Source organism: Danio aesculapii, chromosome 5, assembly GCF_903798145.1.
Source record: "Danio aesculapii chromosome 5, fDanAes4.1, whole genome shotgun sequence".
Lineage (NCBI taxonomy): Eukaryota > Metazoa > Chordata > Actinopteri > Cypriniformes > Danionidae > Danio > Danio aesculapii.
In genome coordinates this window covers 920837-943968 of record NC_079439.1, presented here as the reverse complement: position 1 = coordinate 943968, position 23132 = coordinate 920837, and the positions used below count along the sequence as shown (strand labels likewise).

At 35.7% G+C, this 23132-nt stretch overlaps 1 protein-coding gene across 1 annotated transcript in view; it reads left to right on the top strand.

Annotated features, from left to right (window-relative positions):
- Positions 1 to 11724: 11724 nt before the first annotated feature.
- The window catches only part of fubp3 (far upstream element (FUSE) binding protein 3), a 49355-nt gene continuing 37947 nt past the window's right edge, over positions 11725 to 23132 (top strand). The window contains exon 1 of the mRNA XM_056457189.1: positions 11725 to 11871. Within this exon, the coding sequence (XP_056313164.1) occupies positions 11773 to 11871 (99 nt within the window). The 5' untranslated portion in view covers positions 11725 to 11772. The remainder of the gene's footprint in view (positions 11872 to 23132) is intronic.

Here is a 23132-nt window from a genome sequence, read left to right as displayed (position 1 = left end):
TAAAGATGATGAAGATGTGATGGTGATGAAGATCATGATGGTGATGGTCATGGTGATTATGTGATGGTGGTGATAATGAAGATGATGATAAAAATGTGATGATGGTGATCATCTTAATAGTCATGGTGATGAAGCTGTGATGATAAGATTGTTTTGATGATGAAGATGTGATGGTTATGATGATGAGGAGGAGGAGGAGGATGTGGTGGTTAGGATGATAATGATGTGATTGTGAGGTTGATGGTGTTATGGTAGTGGTGAAGATGGTGATAAAGATAATGATGGTGGTGAGGATAATGGAGATAATGTGATGGTAATTAAGAAGATGCAGATGTGATGGTGATGAAGATGATCGTGGTGAGGATGATGGTTATGATGATTGTGATGATGGTGATCATCTTGATAGTCATAGTGATGAAGATGTGATGGTGATGTTTTATGCATTATAGTTTTGAGCTTAAGTTTAATCCACATCTTTGTATAGAAACACAGCTAGTGTTTGGTCTGATAATCTCATCAATATATGCATAAACCTATTCGTCAATGTGTTTTGTGTAATCGCTGAGAAAGCGTCAGATCTCCTGCTGTCATCTGCCTTTTCAGGTGATTATATTGGTCAATAACCTCACGCTAACACACTCTACTGTCAGCAGGACATTTCACAACAACAGCTCATTTCAATGTTCAGCCCAGAAATCATCAAGTTTTCTTGATGAATGCATGTTTCACATGTGTGTGTTCTACTACCTGTTAAAATCAGTTTGTTCAAATATTGCACTTTAACTGCTTCCTAAGTCCTTCTCTATATGATTTATCAGCTTTTACACATTTGCTCAGTGCTTTAGACCAGTGTTTCCCAACCCTGTTCCTGAAGGCACACCAACAGTACACATTTTCAACCTCTCCCTAGTCAAACACACCTGAATCAACTTATCAGAACATCAGAAGAGACTCCAACACCTGAAGTTAATGGGTCAGAAAAGGGAGACATCCAAAATATGTACTGTTGGTGTGCCTCCAGGAACAGGGTTGGGAAACACTGCTTTAGACAGCACAAATAGGCAATTTACTTCATGTTAATATAACTTTAGTCAGTTTATAGTACTCTAAATGTCTTTATTCGATTAGTTGTGACCAGAACAAGACAATAATTGATCATTTTCACCATCAATAATCAGTTTCATTGAGCTCGGTGTCTTTGTTTACCTGTTTAATTCAGTTCAAATATTGCACTATTACCACTTACTAAGTCCTTCTCTGTATGATTTATCAGATTTGACATGTTTTCTCAATGCTTTAGACAGTATAAATCTACAATCTGCTTGATTTATTACAACTTTAAGAAGTCAACTGAGCTCTAAATGTTTTTTCTAAATAGCAGAGCTCAAATAAGTGACAATAAATTCAATTATTGATCATTTTCACCATCAATAATCATAATTATATGCCAGTTTGGTTCTTTGTTGACCTGTTAAATTCAGTTTAACTGCTTCCTAAGTCCTTCTCTATATGATTTATCAGCTTTTACACGTTTGCTCAATGCTTTAGACAGCACAAATAGGCAATTTACTTCAAGTTAATTTAAGTTTAGTCAGTCTATAGTACTCTAAATGTCTTTATCTGATTAGTAGACCTCAAAACATGACAATATTTGATCATTTTCACCATCAATAATCAGTTTCATTCAGCTCGGGTCTTTGTTTACCTGTTTAACGCAGTTCAAATATTGCACTTTTACCACTTACTGTCTTTCTCTGTATGATTTATCAGATTTGACATGTTTTCTCAATGTTTTAGACAGCATAAATCGACAATCTGCTTGATTTATTACAACTTTAAGAAGTCTACAGAGCTCTAAAGGTTTTACCTGATTAGTAGAGCTCAAATAAATGACAATAATGGATCATTTTCACCATCATTAATCATAATAATATGCCAGTTTGGGTCAGCTCAGTATTTTGTTTACCTGTTCAATTTAGTTTATCTGCTTCCTGAGTCCTTCTGTGTATGATTTATCAGCTTTTACACATTTGCTCAGTGCTTTAGACAGCATAAATAGGCAATTTACTTGATTTAATATAACTTTAGTCAGTCTATAGTACTCTAAATGTCTTTATCCGAGTAGTAGAGCTCAGAACATGATAATAATTGATCATTTTTACCATCAATAATCACAATAATATGCAAGTCTAGTCTTTGTTTATGTTCTGCTCACCAAAATGGCCGACTGATGATGAAAAGCCTCTATTGTGATGCACAAAACTGCAGATGATGGGATGAAATCTAAATGTCGCTCCTGATGTTTCTCTGAAGCTTTCAGCCCAGAAATCATCCGGTTTTCTCTGACGAATGCACGCATGTGTGTGTGTTTTACTATGGAGAAAGCTTTCTCTGCGTGTCCAGTTCCTCCCACACGGACTATAATCGGCGAGAGAGACGTCTGTCCCTGTGAGAGACCAACACAAACAACTGCATTTACCTGTTATTACTCCCAGCCCATACAATGAACACACACACACACACTCCGGCAGCGGGACAGGTGCACGGCAGACAGCAAGACGGGTCAAACACACACTGAGGGAAAACATCCGTCATTTTCACCGCGGGGTCTCTGTGTAATTGAGTCTCTGAAAGTGTCTGTGGCGCAGGAATCAAGTAAAGTGGAGGAGAAAAGAGCTGAAACCACACTCTTAAAAGCAGAGCGCACAACTCACAGCAGAAAATATTCTTCATCCTTCAGTTTGTCTTCAATCAGTTTTTGTTTTGGCTCGAGTCTACAAATCTAAAAGCCAGCTAATTTTATGTGACACTTAGGTTTATTTACCTAACCTGTCTAATATTAATATATTATCTGTTTATTATTAATATTTATAAAGTACATCTAGTCTGAAATCCAGCGTGAAAACATGCAACCCCAAATCAGAGAAAGTTTGGGCAGTATGGAAAACACAGATAAAAAAGAAAGAAGATTTCCAAATTGATTTTGACTTGTATTTCATTGCAGACAACGCCACAAACATTATTTAATGTGTTCCTCATGATGTTTTTTTATGAACACGTATTACAATTTTGGTTCTTGCAACACATTTCAAAAACAGTAAAGCAATAAAGCATTTACCACTGTGTAATGTGCCGCTCCTTTTCACAACACTTAAAAGACGTTTATGGACTTAAGACAGCAAGTGATGAAGAGTTTTAGCTGTAATTCTGTCCCATTCTTCCTGCAAACAAGTCTTAAGCTGGGCAACAGTACGGGGTCTTCATCGTCACATTTGAGCTTCAAAATGCACCACACATTCTCTATTGGAGACAGGTCAGGACTGCAGGCAGGCCAGTCCAGTATCTGTCTCCTCTTCCTCTGCAGCAGGACTCTGTAATGTGTGCTGAATGTGGTTCTTCATTATCTTGCTGAAATATTCATGGACATCTCTGGAGAAGAAGGCAGCATATTGAGCTCCAGAATCTCTCGGTACTGTTCAGCATTAATGGAGCATCACAGAAGAGCAAGTTACCTTTGCCAAGAGCACTGACACAACCCCATACCATGACAGACCCTGGCTTTTGGACTTGTTGCTGGTAACAGTCTGGATGATCCTTTTCTTCTTTGGTCCAGAGCACATGGTGTTCATTTCTCCCAAAAACGCCTGAAGCACCGATCCATCTGAGCACAGTACTGTGTGATGGTCCATCCCAGATGCCTCCGAGCCCAGAGAAGTGGACGACACTTCTGGACACTGTTAACATAGGGCTTCCTTTTGGCCCAGTACAGTTTTGACTGGCGTTTGTGGATGTAACTCTGTATTGTGGTACTTGACAGGTTTACCGCAGTAGTCCTGACCCTATGTGGTGATCTGGCTTATAGATGAATGAGGAGTCTTGATGCAGCGCCCCCTGAGGGGTCGGAGATCATGGTTGTTCAGCTTAGGCTTGCGCTCTTGTCCTGCACGCACTGAAACTCCTCAAGATTCTTCAATCTTTAATGATGTTCTGCACTGTTGAAGCTGAAATATCCACATGTCTTCCTCTCTTTCTCTGGGGAGCATTGTGTTTACACATCTCAATCATTTTCTCTCATATTTGTTGGTAAACTGGCGATCCTCGGCCCATTTTAGCTCCTAAAGGACTAGACCTTTCTTGATGCTGCTTCTGTACCAGATCATGATCACAATCACCTGTTGACATCACCTGACATCATTATTCTGCAGTTTACCTGATCACTGCCCTAAACTGCTCCTGCCACAGTTTCTGGAGTGTGTTGCAGCTCTGAATGACAGCAGAGGATGAATATTTACAATTGAAATGAACCAGATAAAACATGAAATATTTTGTGTTCATATTGTTTGCAATCAAATACAAGTCAAAGTTAATCTGGAAATCACTGTTTTCTTTTTTATTTGTGCTTTCCATACTGTCCTAACTTTTTCCGGTTTGGGGTTGAACTACAGGTAACACTTTTGATTAACTTATTAGTACCTTATTTAGTACCTCACCTGCTTATTATTAATATATGATCTGTGTATCATTAGGCTACTTATAAAGTACATCTGCATGATCTAACACAGCGAAATACGCTTTTTACTTTGAGTTTTTTAATCTCATTTGTAGTCTAAAAATCTAAAAAAAAAAAAAACCAGCATGAAAATATATTAAATGTGACACTTAAGTTTAATTACCTTATAAATAACTTTACTGACAGCTGAAAACTGACAATAACAACATCAATAGTAATGTTAAATCTTGGTCATTCTTAAATTCTTGATCATATTATAATGATTTCTAGAGGATCATGCACTGAAGACTGCGGTAATGATGCTGAAATTTCAGATTTAAGTGAAGTTTAATATTAAACTAATTTTGAGAGGAGCATGTTCTCATGATTGACCCAGCTGGCTCACATTAGCTAATCATGATCCTCCAATCAAAGGATCCCAAGTCACTATGTATATATCCTCATTTCCTGTTTACAACTATCTTCATGTGGAAGAAACCCCTCTCCTCCCCTACTTCCACCTCTATCTAGAATGGGCAGCACGGTTGGCCCAGTGACTAGCACTGTTGCCTCACAGCAAGAATACCAATGGCGTGGGATCCTCACTGGGGCATCTGGTATTTCTGTGCGGAGCTTGCATGTTCCCCCTGTGTCCGCATGCGTTTCCCCCTGGTTGCCCGGTTTCCTCCCACTGTCCAAATATGCTCTATATTATCGACAAAATAAGCCTAAATCTGTTTTCTAAATGTCTTAAGGGGGTCGCACACCAGCAGCGCTGCTCGCATTTCAGATTTCTAACCATAGGTTTCTGTCAGGGTACACACAAAGGCGCCGCAAGTCGGTGGCTGTCCACAGCGCCCAGCCATGACTCACCGTTCACATTTCTGCCGCACCACAGAGCGCCATCATTCATTAAAACTTAACATGTGCATGTGTGCGTCTGGTGTGTGATACTTTCAACTGTCATGTGCGCGCCGTGTCACGGCGCATACAGTGTGCGACCCGCTTTACTCTCTGGAAATTCACCTTAGCCTCATCAGTGCGGGAGTTTTGAGATCGACCTGAGATCAATCTTCCCTCGCTCTGCGAAAGGGAGGGAGCCCTGAGTTTAGGAGCCATAAATGAAAAGGCTCGACCTCCTTTAGTGGACATTGTCTATTCTAGGTACTACCAGAAGTAATTCAATACGAAACTTAACAGGCAGCCAGTGTAAGGAGGATAAAATTGGGGTGATGTGATCAAATTTTCTAGACCTGGTAAGAACTCTGGCAGCTGCATTTTGTACTAGCTGAAGTTTGTTAATAGAGGATGCTGGGCAGCCAGCAAACAGAGCATTACAGTAGTCCAGCCTAGAGCTCATAAAAGCATGGACTAGCTTTTCTGCATCTGAGATGGATAGCATACTTCGTAACTTAGCGATATTTCTCAGATGAAAGAAAGCAGTTTTTGTGACATGGGATATATGATTTTTAAAAGTTAAATTGCTGTCTAATATGACACCCAGATCTTTTATAGTAGAGCTAACGCTAACTTTGTATCCCTCTAATTGCAGGTTGAGTTGTGAGATCTGCTGTGTGCAGGATTTAGGCCCAATAAAAAATAATTCTGTTTTGTCAATCAGACAAACAAACAAACAAACCATCCCCAAGAGCTGCAAATTAAAGAAAAAAATAATAATATTAATCAAAACAAAACAAAAGAAGCCAGAACTCTCTTAAAATAAAAAATGTCTGAGTTTATGTAGAAAGGATTGGAGAGGTTCCCAAAGTCTCTGAATTTATCCTGTTTGTGGTTGAGGTCATAGGTTAATTTTCCAAAGGAAGAAAGACTGACAACTGAGAAATCCACATGGAAATAGTTTGAATTTGAGAAGTAGACCATTTTAGTAATATACATTTCTAAGCCAGAAATGTAAGAGCTGTAAACAGAGGTTTGAGCTCTGAGTCAAAAAGGTCTTCAGGAATGTCATTCAACAAAAGACGTGAGGGGGAGAAAATAAAATGTTTTCCAATTATCTCCTGGACTGCAGAATGAACCCCTTTCCAAAATGGTTGGATGTAAAAAAAATAATGTGCCCTTACAAGTATAGCACCTAAAACAGAGGTTGGAACAAGCTGGGAACATTTTATGCAGAGGAACAGGTGTCAAATAAATTCTGTGGAAATTGGAAAAGCACTTTGGAAAAGCACCATCACAGATCTTGGACCAAGCTTCAGGATTAAACAGAACTCCTAGGTCTCGTTCTCATAGAGCACGGGTGTCAAAATTTGGTCCTGGAGGGCCGGTGTCTTGCATACTTTAGTTTCAACCCCAATTAAACAGCTAATCAAGCTTTTTCTAGGTGTACTAGAAACTTCCAGACAGGCATGTTGAAGGAAGCTGGAGCTAAACTGGCTCGCCAGGACCGAGTTTGGACACCCATAGTGGAGGAGCAGAATTATTTTTAAACATAAAAATATTTTAAAACATAAAAAGACCCTACTGATCCTCTGACCATAAGTGTGTGTGTGTGTGTGTGTGTGTGTGTGTGTGTGTGTGTGTGTAAGATCAGAAGGGATTGTGTGTTTTCCCACAGTGAGATATCAACATGTTGGTCATGCGACTGCAGGAGACATTATTTGTATTCTGCTGAACTTAAGTTCTGTTCAAGCTCCTCAAATCAAGGTCATGACAGCTGGAGGAAATCAACACACACACACTTTCTCTCTCTCTCTCTCTCTCTCTCTCTCTCTCTCAATTCAATTCAATAATTGCTTCATTGGCATAACACATGTATTGTCAAATCATTTATAAAGTTTACATTAAAAAAAGAACATGCATAGATATAATAAAAAATACACAGTAAAAAAGTCTCTCACACACATTCAGCTGGATGAAATCAACACACACATACACAAGCACTTTCTCTCTCTGTGTCTATCTCTCTCTTTCTCTCTCCCTCACACACACACACTCATTATACATGCAGATGGGGATATTTGAGCAGTCATAAGTGTTTGCAGCAGACACACACATCTGTACTGATAGACTCAGCGTTCACACCTGCACATCTGGAGCATTTTGAGTATTATTTTGCAGATTTGCTGTGATGTGTGATAAAATGCCCCGGGTCAACATGTGGATGTAAAACTATATCTGTCTGCAGGCCTGTTTACTCTTAAACCCGTCCAGGAAAGTCATCTCTCTGTCTGCACTCATTTGAAGATGGCTGGAAATGACTTGCAGGTGATTTGCAAAAATGCATGTGAGAAAATATTAATTAATTTCCCATTCATTTTACTTCAGATTAGTTCCTTTATTCATCATAAGTGCAGTAGTCTCAGCAGAACCCCAGATGACAATTATGAACAGAACCGGCTAACACATGCACTGAGAACAAGTCTTATTGCCAGCAATGCAAACCAAACTCCTGCTCTGCTCATAAAGGGAACAGGCTATGCAGCCAGATCAGTGAATATGGTTCAAACATCCACAACAGGTCACATTTACAAAATTCAATTCGTAAATTCAAAAACTATTTGTAAATAAACAAAACAAAACATGATTCAACATTAAACAAAAATTAGATTCGTAATTCAAAACATGATTCGTAAATACACAAATCCAATTCGAAAATTCAAAACACGATTCGTAAATTCAAAACACGATTCGTAAATTCAAAACATGATTCGTAAATACACAAATCCAGTTCGTAAACTCAAAACACGATTCCTAAATACAAAACATGATTTCTTAAATACACAAATACAATTCGTAATTTCAAAACATGATTCGTAAATTCAAAACATGATTAGTAAATACACAAATCCAATTCGTAAATTCAAAACACGATTCGTAAATTCAAAAAACGATTTGTAAATTCAAAACATGATTCATAAATGCACAAATCCAATTCATAAATTCAAAATACAATTTTAAATTCAAAACACGATTCGTAAATACAAAACATGATTCGTAAATTTAAAACGCAATTCGTAAAATTAAAAACACGATTCGTAAATACACAAATCCAATTCATAAACTCAAAACACGATTCACAAATTCAAAACACGATTCATAAAATTAAAAACACTATTCGTAAATACACAAATCTAATTCATAAATTCAAAATACAATTCGTAAATTTGAAACACGATTCGTAAATTCAAAACATGATTCGTAAATAGATCAATTCAATTTGTAAATTCAAAACACGATTCGTAAATTCAAAACACAATTCGTAAAATTAAAAACACGATTCGTAAATACACAAATCCAATTCATAAACTCAAAACACGATTCGTAAATTCAGAACACGATTCATAAAATTAAAAACACGATTCGTAAATACACAAATCCAATTCATAAATTCAAAATACAATTCGTAAATTTGAAACACGATTCGTAAATTCAAAACATGATTCGTAAATTCAAAACACAATTCGTAAAATTAAAAACACGATTCGTAAATACACAAATCCAATTCATAAATTCAAAATACAATTCGTAAATTTGAAACACGATTCGTAAATTCAAAACATGATTCGTAAATAGACCAATTTAATTTGTAAATTCAAAACACGATTCGTAAATTCAAAACACAATTCGTAAAATTAAAAACACGATTTGTAAATACACAAATCCAATTCATAAACTCAAAACACGATTCGCAAATTCAAAACACGATTCATAAAATTAAAAACACTAATCATAAATACACAAATCCAATTCATAAACTCAAAATCCAATTCGTAAATTTGAAACACGATTTGTAAATAGATCAATTCAATTTGTAAATTCAAAACACAATTTGTAAATTCAAAACACAATTCGTAAATTCAAAACACGACTCGTAAATACACAAATCCAATTCATAAACTCAAAATCCAATTCGCAAATTTGAAACACGATTCGTAAATACATAAATCCAATTTGTAAATTCAAGACACAATTCGTAAAATTAAAAACACTATTCGTATATACACAAATCCAATTCATTTGGTGAAATTATTTATGATTTTTACTGGTGAATTCACAAATTGTGTGTTATTTTGTATTTATGAATTATGTTACATGAATATACAAATTGGATTTTGTAAATGTGAATTGTGCTGTGCATGTATGAAGTTTATTTCGTAATTGTATTATTCTTGAGACTAGTCTGGCTCCATACTAGACAGCCCTTAACAGAGCCCTTCTCCAGGTCCACTAAACACATGTGGACTGGTTGGACATTCTCCCACGAACCCTCCACGGCCTGGATGAAACCTGCATTGTTCCTTCTGACCCATCTTGCACCAGTGTTAGACCTAGGGAACGCCATGATATTGAGCCCAAACCATCACTGATCCCCCCCCATGCTCCAATCTGGCATCAGTATTCAGGGTGGGATGCTTCTTTGGGGCTTCTCCACACTATAATTCTCCTGAATGTAGGGAAGTGAGTATTGATCTCCTCCTCTGGTCTCCAGCACCGCTGCTGAATGGTGTGTGTCCTCCTCAAACGTCTCCGGTGTGTTTCTTCCACATCTCCTCTTCCTCATTCTGTTGTGTTCTGATGTGATTTCTGACTGTTGTAGCTGGGAAATAACTCTAATCATTCAGCATAGTGATATGGAGCTGTAATGCACTCTAGACCTGCCGGAACTACTTTAGCTGTGCCTTTATCTGACAATAACCAAACACCTGAGAGTGACCATCAGCCAATCAGAATCCAGCACTCAGCAGACCTGCGTTATAAGGCAGTGTAATCAGCTTTTCTTCAGATGAATGGTGTTCATACAGTGACCTACACCTGATACTCTGTCTGTCATTCACACCACTCAACCAATCTGCATAAGCAGCTCCAAAATAGATGGCAATTTGAATGTCTTTAACTTGTGGCCCGGCCAAAACGCCAGATGTTGCCAGATGTTCTCAGATGTTTCCACATGTGCTGAAAGAGTTCACTCAGAGTCAGTAGCTGTGTTTCAGTGGAATGAACCGCCAACTTATCCAGCATGTGTTTTACACAGCGGATGCCCTTCCAGCCATGACCGAGTACTGGAAAACATCCATACACACTCATTCACACACACACTCATACATGTGTGTTCAGAGATGCTCTTCTGCAGGCCTCGGTTGTAACGAGTGCTTATTTGAGTTACTGTTGCCTTTCTATGAGCTGGAACCAGTCTGGACATTCTCCTCTGACCTCTGGCATCAACAAGGCATTAGCGCCCACAGAACTGCCGCTCACTGGATATTTCCTCTTTGTCGGACCATTCTCTGTAAACCCTAGAGATGGTTGTGCGTGAAAATCCCAGTAGATCAGCAGTTTCTGAAATACTCAGAGCAGCCCGTCTGGCATCAACAACCATCCCATACCCTTTCTTCCCCATTCTGATGCTCGCTTTGACCTGCAGCAGATCGTCTTGACCATGTCTACATGCCTAAATGCAGTGAGCTGCTGCCATGTGATTGGCTGATTAGGCATTCGCGTTAACAAGCAGTTGGACAGGTGTACCTAATAAAGTCACCGCTTAATGTATAACAGAATAGTTGGTGGTTCATTCTGCTGTGGTGACCCCTGATAATTAAGGGACTAAGCCGAAGGAAAATGAATGAATGTCCTACAGTTTATTAGGCTATTAATTCTGACTTCGGTCCTCTGATTTATGAGTTTACCTCAATAAATTGTAATGTTTTCATTTATTTCTGAGTTTGATTCACAATTCTGGTGTTGTTCTTGCATTTCTGAGTTTAAATCTGGCTATCCTGGCTTTTCCCCTCCTTAATTTCTGATTTTATATCTTAAATATTGGATTTTCCCTCTCAGAATAGTGAGTTGAGCGCTGGAAATGTGCTTTATTTAATATTAACTTATTATATACTGCAATCATAAGTTTTCCTTAATAAAGATTGTTTTGTTTTTATTCTGTAGCTGAAATCAGCTTTCATAATGTAGAAATATCCATTTTATTCCACACAGTAATCACTGAAAGTGCTTTACATAACCAATAATTAGTCATTAAAAGTAAAAACTCCAAAAGAGCTGAGTTAAACACACGTATACATTAAATAAACACATCTTAAACCTCAACATCAGATCAGTTTAAGCTCTTTAATGCTCATAAATGTGAATCTCGTGAACTCTTGATTCAGTACAGCATCTGCTGAGGAACCACGTGTGTGAAGTCTCGCGGAGTCTCGCACCTCTCTGAAGTCTCGCGTTGCTCCGCGGCCTGTTTCCTGTTCCGGGGTCGGTCGTGTGCGCTGTGTGTGTGTTTATGTGGCCGTGTGTGTCGGTGTGTGTAAGTGTGTGTGATGATGATGATGGCGGAGCTGGTGCAGGGACAGGCCTCGGTGGCTCAACCCGGGATGAAGGCGGACGGATTCACGGACCCGTTTCACCGCGCGCGACAGGTACGCGCTCCCGCGAATGTGTGTGTTTGTGTAGGAGTGCGTGTACGAATGTGTGTGTGTGTTTAACGAGTGCGCGTTTGGACTGAGTGTGTGTAGCCTGTTAGCTGCTACTGCTGCAGGAGCTTTAAAACTCCAGCACACTCACACACACACTCGCACAGATTAAGGCCACAACACAACAATCGTTAAACACTGTGTTCACGCGCGCACACACACACCTGACAGCAACTTTACTCGCACAAAAAACTACAAAAACACTAGCAGCAAACTGAGACTACTTGTTGCTGACACACACTTACACACTCAAACTTCTTTCGGCTCACACTGACTGAACACACACACACACACACACACACTCTCTCTCTCCACGCGTCGCGCAACAGTCGCGAAGTTTGCGTAGTGTGAAGTTTGTTCATGTATAACACACACACACACACACACACACACACTGATGATCATGTGCTCGCAGCGGTTTCTGGACTGTGGAAAGATCTTCAGCTGTCAGAGTGTGTGTGTGTGGCCTTATCACTTCCACACTCATTTAACAGTGCAGGCGTGTGTGACATGAGCTTTTCTCATTGTTATAATCTGATTTCTATCCTTGCTCGTAGTATTTAATGACTTATATTAGCTTAATAATCGTCAAACGTGCTCATTTTGACATTTCATACAGTGGAGCATGTTGAACATGTGCTCAGATCAGCACTTTTTACCCTCAAAAATCTTTAAAATTACCAATATTGCATATATATCTACTTATAAAAGTATTTTAACTTATAATCAACCAACATACTACATGCATTACTATATCTAGGCATAAAATTAAGATTATAATTAATGAAAATGCACATTTTGATATTTCAGACAGTGTCATATGCTCTATATGTGCTCAGATTAGCACCTATTACCCTTAAAATTTTAGTTTGTCCTATCAAATGACCAGTATTGCATGTATATCTGCTTATAATAGTATTTTTAGTAGCTGTAATCGTACTCTCATCCAACATACTACATGCAGTACTATATCTAGTCATAGAATTAATATTATAATTAATTAAAATGCACATTTTGATATTTCAGACAGTGTAGTATGCTGTATATGTGCTCAGATTAGCACCAATTACCCTCAAAGATCTTAGTTTGTCCTTTAAAATTACCTGTATTGCATGTTTATCTGCTTATAATACTATTTTTAAGTAGCTGTAATCTGACTCTCACCTATATTCTACCTACAGAAGTTCATGTGCATCAAGGTTATAGTTGATTAAAATTATAATATTGGCTGTTCTTACAGTGTAGCTTGTTGTATATGTGCTCAGATTAGCGCTTTTTATGCTCAAAAATCTTAGTTTGTCCATTAAAATTAATATTATTGCATGTATACTTACTTTATATTCCTTTTTTAGTAATTGTAATCTTTATTTTATCTTAAATTCTACAGGCAAGTGCACATTTTGATATTTCAAGCAGTGTAGTATGTTGTACATGTGCTCAGATTAGCACTTTACCCTCAAAAATCTTACTTGGTCCATTAAAATTAATATTTTTGCATAAATACACCTACTTTATATTTGTTGTTTTAGTATTCATAATCTTATTTTCATCTTAAATTCTACATGCGATACTATATCTAGTCAAAATGAATGTTATAATTCATTAAAAGGCTTATTTTGACATTGCAATACAGTAGAGCATGTTGTAAATGTGCTCAGATTGGCCCTTTAATGCTCATCCTAGTTTGTCTTTTAAAATAAACAGTATTGTATATATACTTCAATAATAGTATTTTTAGTAGCTGTAATCTTACACATCCAAAATACTATATCTAGTCAAAAAATTAAGATTGTAATTAATTAATGCACATTTTAATATTTTAAAGAGTGTAGTATGTTGTATATGTGCCCAGATTACCACTTTTTACCCTCAAAAATCTTAATGTGTCCTTTAAATTGACCAGTATTGCATGTATATCTGCTTATAATAGTATTTTTAGTAGCTGTAATCATACTCTCGCCTAAATTCTATGTGCAGAAGTACATGTGCACAAAATCAAGGTTATGATGAATTAAAATGCTCATTTTGATGTTTCATACAGTGTAGCATGTTGTACATGTGCTCATATTAGCTGATTTTACCTTTAAAGGGTTAGTTTGTCCATTAAAATTAATATTACTGCATATATAGCTACTTTAAATTAGTTTTTTTTATTGTAATCTTATTTTTATGTTAAGTTCTACATGCAATACTATGTCTAGTGAAATTTAAGGTTATAATTCACTAAAATGCTAATTTTTATGTCGAATTAGTGCTCAGATCAGCTTTTTATGCTCAAAATTGTAATCTTTCCACTAAAATGAATAGTTTTGGATCTATCAGTGCTTATATTAGAGTTATTAGTAACTTAAGTTCCACATGCAATACTATATGTAGTCAAAATTAAGGATATAATAATTAATTAAAATGCTAAATTTGACCTTGCATAATGTAGAGCATATTGTACATGTGCTCAAATTAGCACTTTTATGATTAAAAAAATCTTTAAAATAACCAGTATTGCATATATATCTACTTGTAAGTAGCTGTAATCTTACACTCATCCAAAATACTACATGCAATATGATATCTAGTCATAAATTTAAACTTATAATTAATGAAAGTCTCATTTTGATATTTCATATTACCCTCAAAGATCTTAGTTCGTCCATTAAAATAATATTATTGCATATATTCCTACTCTATATTCATTATTTTAGTAATTGTAATGTTGTTTTTATCTTAAATTCTGCATGCAATGCTATATTTAGTCAAAATTAAGATTATAATGACTCAAAATGCTAATTTTGACATTGCAGAACACTAGAGCATGCTGTAAGTGTGCACAGATTAGCACGTTATGCTCAAAAATCTTAGTTTGTCCATTAAAATTAATAGTTTTTATATATATATATATATATATATATATATATATATATATATATATATATATATATATATACCTACTTGTATTCATTTTTTTAGTAATTGTGTTCTTATTTTTGTCTTAAATTCTGCATGCAATACTACATCTAGTTAAAATTAAGGATATAATTAATTAAAATGCTAATTCTGACATTGTGTATGTGCTCAGAGGAACACAATCTTAATTTGTCTTTTAAAATTAATAGTATTGGATACGTCAGTACTAGTTTTAGTATTATTAGTAACTGAAATTCTACATGCAATACTATATTTAGTCAAAATTAAGTTTTATAATGAATTAAAATGCTAATTTTGATGTTGCATTATGTGGAGCATAATGCACATGTGCTCAGATTAGCACATTTTATGCTCAATCTTGATTTGTCCACTATTAAAATGAATAGTATTGGATGTATTAGTACTTATATTAGTACTTTTAGTAACTGGAATACTATATTAAATTTTATATTTTGTGATAAATTTAAGTTTATACTTGCTAATAAGTGCTAATTTTAATATTTCATACTGTAGAGCATGTTGTAGATGTGCTCAGATTAGCACATTTTATACTCCATCTTGTGTTTTTCCCATTCAAACTATTAATATATTGCATATAGTATATTTGAGTTGAAAATGTAGTAATTGTAATCATATTACCATCTGAAAAAATGCTGTGTCTTATCATAAAATAAAGGTTATAATCGTTAAATGTGCACATTAAAAGTGCATGTGCTCAGATTAGCTCGTAATGTTAATATCTTCATTTAAAATGCACATTAAATTATATTCCCTCATATTAGAACTTAAAGAACATAATTGTAATATTGTCATGTAAAATAGTATATCTAATCATTAAATGCAGATTGAGTTGATAGTTATATATTGCATATAGTGTTATCAGTATTGTGTGTGTGTGCTCAGATTAGCATTTTATTCTCTGAACCAGTTTTTCTTAATCTGAACATCATCTGAAAACTTTATATAATGAAATAAAGATTATAATTATTAAGTGCAAATTTTAGTAGTATATGTGCTCAGATTTTATTAAAACTATTAGTATATTGCATCGAGTATATTTATACATTACATTTTAGTCATTCAAATCATATTATAATCTGAAACACTATAGAAGCATATTAAAATATAGATTAAAGTTATTAAAACTGCCTATTTTATCATAGCGAATAGCATAGACTGCACGTTTGTGCTCAGATTAGCATGTTTTATACTCAATCTAATTTTTTATAATAGTATTTAGTAGCATATATCTAGAATTTATGATCCATAATTCTACATGCAATACTATATTTAATCATAAAATTAATATTATTAGTGAAAGTGCTTATTTTGACATTGCATACAGTAGCATGTGTGCTAATTGTGCTCAGATTAGCACGTTTTACACTCAAAATAGTAATTATTTTATTAAAACTATTAGTATATTGCATATAGCATGTTTATACCTAGAGTTTCTAGTCATTCTAATGGTATTAAAATCTGAAACACTGTAGAAACATATTAAATGATGAATTATAGTCATTAAAACTGCCTATTTTATCATTGCGAATAGTATTGACTGCACATTTGTGCTCAGACTAGCATGTTTTATACTCGTAATCAATTTTTGTATTGAAGTATTGCATGTATGTCTAGAATTCTACATGCAATACTATATGTAGTCATAAATCTAAGATTATGATTAATGAAAGTGCTCAGTTTGACATTGCGTACAGTAGCACGTGTGCTAAAATACTCAGATTAGCACGTTTTATACTCAAACTATTTTTTTCCATTAAAACTATTAGTATATTGCATGTTTATACCTAGAATTCCTTGTTATTATAATCTTAAAAATTATAGAAACATAATAAAATCTGGATTATTAAAAGTGCCTCATTGTGTATAGTATTACCTGCACATTAATGTGCTCAGATTAGCATGTTTTATACTCGTAATTCAATTTTTTTATAATAGTATTGCATGTAGTATATACCTGTAATTTATTATAATGCATAATTCTACATTCAGTACTATATTTAGTCATACAATTAAGATTATAATTAATGAAAGTGCACATTTTGACATTAGCACATGTGCTAAATGTGCTCAGATTAGCATGTTTTATACTTGTAATCTAATTTTCTTATAGTATTACAGGTAGTATATACCTTTAATTTATTATAATGCATAATTCTACATTCAGTACTATATTTAGTCATAAAATTAAGATTATAATTAATGAAAGTGCACGTTTTGACATTAGCACATGTGCTAAATGTGCTCAGATTAGCACTTTTAATGCTCATAATATATCTTTTGCCATTAAAAATATTGCACAAAATGTATTCCCTCAGAGTAAATATTTTAATAATTATCTAAAACACTGTATCTAATGCTAAAATAAAGATTATATTTATATAGAATTCAAATTTGATTATTGCATATAGTACTGACTGCACATTATGTGCTGAGATGGTCATGTTTTACACTTAAATTCTCAAAAGTAATAGTTTTGGATGTCGTATTTGCATGAACTAAATGCAATACTTCATATAATAATAAAAAATAGTTTACCATATAGGATATCTCACCAGATTTGCTGTTTTAAGTTGCTGTTTTACTGATCACACAGTATTGCAAGTGGAATATTTGTCCAAATGCGCTCTTCTAATTCTCAATTTTATTTGACTTGATTTTACCGCATTAAGTGCTGCTGTTTTATATGTATAAATGAGCAATTTGAACACTCCTAATCCTAAGTTTAATATTGCGTATAGCGCTGCATGTATTATATGTAAATATGAGCACTTTTAATAATCATTATCCTATTTTTACTATTGCATACTAGGGCCATTTTAATACTCACAATCTTAATTTTACTATTGCATATAGTGTTGTAAGTATATATGTGAATAAATAAGCATTTTTAATACTCATAATCTTTATTTTCTTTTGTATATAGTGTTTTAAGTACTGTACATGAATAAATGAGCACTTTAATGCTCATAATCCTAATTTTACTATTGCATATAGTGGTACAACTATTATATGTGAATATGAGCACTTCTAATACTCATTTTAATATTGAACATAGCATTACAACTGTTATATGTGAATAATTGGGCACTTAGAATACTCATAATCCTCACTTTAATATTGAATACAGTGTTGCAAGTAGTATGTCAATATATAAGCACGTTTAATACTCATAATCCTATTTTTACTATTGCATGCAATGTTGCGATTATTGTACCCAAAATATGGCACTTTTAATTCTCATAATCCTCATTTTAATATTGCATACAGTGTTGCAAGTAGTATATGTCAATAAATGAGCACGTTTGATACTCATAATCCTATATTTACTAATGCATGCAATGTTGTAATTATTGTACCCAAAATATGGCACTTTTAATTCTCATAATCCTCACTTTAATATTGAATACAGTGTTGCAAGTAGTATATGTCAATATATGAACATGTTTAATACTCATAATCCTATTTTTACTATTGCATGCAATGTTGCGATTATTGTACCCAAAATATGGCACTTTTAATTCTCATAATCCTGATTTTAATATTTCATATAGTAGTACAACTATTATATGTGAATAAATAGACACTTTGAATATTAATAATCCAAATTTTAATATGGCATGTGTTGTTCTAACTGTTGTACGTTATCAATATTGCATTTTAAATACTCCTAATCCTATTTTTACTCTTGCATATAGTGTTGCAATTATTATACGTTCAAACAATGGCATTTTTAATACTCATCCTAATTTTACTATTGCATGTAGTGTTACAAGTATTAAATGTGAATACAGGAGCACTTTTACTACTCATAATACTAACTTTACTATTATATGTGAATATATATGAATATTCCAGCATGCTTTTACAACTTACTCTGACTTCTCAGAATCAGATGAGCTACTGTAATAATCACAGTATGTGTTTTACCATTGCATGTGGTGTATCTGAGTACTTTAGCATGTGGTAAAAGGCCCAGTAAGTTTCAGATCTCGCAGTAAACGTTTAGAAATACGTGTTGATTGTTAAAGGGAGGCCTGTACAGTAAACCTGCAGCTGTCGTCAGAGTTTCAGCTGTGAATATGAGCCACTTTCAGAGCAGTCACTCATGCATACATGTGTCCGGCTCGCGTTTGCATAACATGAAAAACCAGACTGGAGCAGTAAACTCTCACACACACATGCACACGTATGCCTCTGTTATCACTTGTTTGTAGCAGTCAGTACATGCACATTTTAAAGGGAATTACTTGGTTGAATATTACAAACTGTTGCCTTTTGAAGCATGGTTTTAGTTTGTTAAATGTGCGTGTTTTTTAATTGCATATAGTATATTAGCCCTTGAGGCTAACTCTGGCTTATTTACATTTATTTCTGGCTTACTGTTGATTCATAAACACTATCCCTGCTAAATATATATATATATATATATAAATAATAGAGAATTAATTAAATAAATAAATTTGCTCAGAAAATCTACATTTATTACATTAAATAGCCATTACAGTGCCAGATATGTCACCAATTACAGATAAACTACACACAGCATACATTTAGTCCTTATTTGGGTTCAAAAACAACACAAAATATAGCCTACAGTCAGAGCAAACCTCTCATCTGAGTCTGAAATCTTCAGCAGCACATGTTAGAGAGTAATTCCCTCATTCTGAGTTCATAATAGTCCAGAGGCTGATGATAATAGTTAAACATGGCCGTTTGATCAGTTTTCTGTTGCAGAATTCATCATTTGCTGCTGTTTTTTCCGGCTTCTCTCTCACATTTGTCCCTTTCTGAAAGGATCAGATATCAGAAACGCTTCAGTGATCACGCACACGTTATTAATATGAGCTCGGTAATATGATTTCAGTATTGATGCGCGGTGAGCTCTTTGAAGAAAGTGAAACTGCTAGCATTTTTAGACGGCCTCGTGAAACAACAACAGCAGGACACGGCAGATTTAGTTTTTCTTGTCTTTGTGGCTGTTCATCAAGACGATGACAAAGTTTGAGCTTGTGTCGACCGTGGATTTTTATTATATGCATATAGTTTTATGATCTATGATGGTCTAATATTATTATTATTATGTCTCTGCTGTGTTTTTAAAAGTAGTGCTTCCTTTGTTTTCATTCTCCTGCTTGTGTATACGTTAGTGATGTATCTCTGCAAACCAATCGCGTTCAGCTGCGTGTCTAGCTCCGCCTTTTGGTGCCCTTTGCAAATGGTGACCAAAATGTGGTATGGTTTGCCTTTAGGTTCCTTTTGACAGTGGAAATGGCCATAAAAGCGTACCGCACCACAGTGGAAATGGGCTGTATGTGTTCATATATGTTCATTTATTTATGTATTTTATATAATACAGTAGGCTGTTTCACACATCATTGACCTGCAGTTATAATTAAATCATGTTGATAGAAAGGTTAGTAATGAACATTTATACAGTATTTATATGTATAAAGCGTCTGTGTTGTGAGAAGTGCTGCTTGTATATGTGTACGACCCATACAGCTTTACTTTGAGCGAGATTTCCTCGAGCAAAAATGACGTGGGGCTTACTCGTACTATGTACAGTTGCCTTGAGCAGTGGAGATTGCTTTAGTTATATCATTTCAGTCGTTTGGGATGCAGTGACACACAGTCAAATAATTTGCAGAACAGATCCAGCACTTTTGACGTTCATAAACGATTATAAAGTCCTCGTGCTGCAGGTATGAGGTTTGCTGAAGGTGCAGCCTTGGTGCAGTGAGGGGTTTGCGTCTTTAATAATCTCCGACAGTTTGCGTTCATTGAACAGTAAGAATGATTAATAAATCCAATTGAAACAGTCCCTTAAATGTCACGTCTCGTCTTCAGTTTCAGGCTCAGGCAAGTTTTGCACTCATACACAAGCGTACCGCGCCAAAACCCAAGTGAACTGTTTTCTGGCACACCTTCCAACCAGGCCAGGGCTGGCCAACAGAACCATGCCTGAGCCCGATTCAGAGCACTCACACTTCTCAAACAATCCGGGAAACCACCTGGGCACGGTTTAGATAGCCTAGCCTGTCATACAACACTCCCACCAAAAGGGTACCCTTTAGGCAGTGGAAACACAAGCCTGATAAAGGTGACCCGTACTGTGCCAGTCAGTGGAAATGGGCCATTGGGTTGTTTGTAAAACAAAACCTGTCACTGTTATTTTCATTCCCTCATCTTCAGCGCTTCATATTTTCACAGTTGTCGCTCCCTGTCATCTGAAGGCAGAAGAGAATAGCCGCTTTTACACATTGATACCGGTAAATATCCGGAAAATTTCCGGAACAACTTTACCGGTAGATTAAAAAGCTCTGTTCACACAGGCGAGGACGTTCCGGAATTATCCTCATAAAAGACCGTTCACACACCTATTCCAAAATACCGGTAAATTCTGACATCATTAAGCAGAAATCAGCTGTAAACGGCTGTGCTTGTGTTTGTAAACATTTGACTACATTACAAACTTTGTGAATGGATCAGTATTGTGAACAACTTTGATGAAAACATATGGAGGAACACTTTCGCATGTCGAGATGTACAAAATATGTGTGTGCTGGCGCTCACCAGCTGCTTCACGCGACTGAAGGAAGCAGAGCTTGAAGGTAAACGACCAACGGCTTATCAAAAGCGTCTTATCGATAACTTTTTCCACAGTTGGCATTGAGGAATGTCGAAACATTATTTGACTAACATCTAGCAGCTAAATGTGTCTGGAAAACTATTCAAAGGTTTTTATCTTCATAAACCGCGCGGATGTGCATGTGTCTGAGTGTTCTGATTGGCTAGAGTAGACGTCTCGTGTCAACGCGTTCTAGACGTGAACGCGCTCTCTCCGGCAATCTTGCTTCTGCGATCACACAGAGCAGCATTCCGGCAAATTACCGGTAATGTTACAACTTCTCTTACCGGAAAATTGCCGGAACGAATTTACCGGTATTATCAAAAAAGGCCTGTTCACACATACAGACCTTTCCGGAAAATTGCCGGCATGTGTATGTGTCAAAGGGGCTAATTACTGAGTGATTGACGGCTGATACTAACCAGTCCATTCGCATTTTTCGAGAGCAGTGAGCCAATCAGAAGAGCTTAAAGGCGGGGCAGGCATTGCAGGCTTTGTTTACTGCAGCAAGTTAACATGCCAACTGGTTTAAACTAATCCTGAGCGCTGTGTTTCAGGTGTAAGGATGCGTTCTATGTGGATGTCTCTTAAATGCGGTGAACATTTCGCATTGAAAACTGGTTGCACAGCAACGATTTTATGCACTCGCACATGCTCCCAAATCTATTTTGAGGTCGCATAGATGATATTACAGGTGCATATGTGACCAAAACGGTCACAATTGAGCCCTGCATAAAAAGTAACTGTAATCTGATTAAAAGTAGTTTACTCCAATTACAAGTACCTGATTTCTGTAATCTGATTACGTAATCCAGATTACATGTAATCCAATACTACCCAGCTCTGCACAGCATGTACAGGCACGACTGAAAGGGAATTACTGGGTTATACAGAGTGTGTGTGTGGTGATGTTAATGGAGTGTGTTGTCTCTGAACGGCTGCTTGTTGCATGACTTCAGTGGAAAATCTCCAGAGTGTCGGAGCTTTAAGGAGGCGCCGGATGGATCAATAATACTTGCTTTAGCAGAGCTGTTACTGTACGCTCAGACTGTGTCTCTTCTGCTTTCAACACTAATGAGAGTCACAATCCTGAAGAGTTTGTGGGAGTTTTAGAGCTTAATATGTAATATATGCGTAATGTATCGACTAAACTGTTGTGAAATGCTATATCAGTGATGCGTTAACTTTACTTTGTTTGTCAAGCGTTGTGTTGCATGTATGAATTGTTCATTCAAATCTGACCAATCAGATAGGCATGTGATATCTTTAGCCCCGCCGCCTCAGTAAGTGCTGTTCTGCTGTTGGATAGAGCGGCCCAAAGGTGAACATAGAAGCGAAATTAAACTCTAATGGTGAAACAATCCACCTGAAAAATAGTGTTGTCATTTATAGTTATTGCTTAATACTAATATACTTCATGCCCCAGTGTCTGTAGAATTGTTCTATGGTAAACTTCTTAATCTGTATATATACATACATGTGCATCATTGTAATGAATTGCATGTAGTATATCAGTGCAAATAAGCACTTTTCTACATTTTATAGTGTTTTACCATTAAATGTTGACTTGCATGTGCTATATCTGCTCTAATATGCACTGTGATTAATTTAAAAAATCTATTTACCATCGCATGTT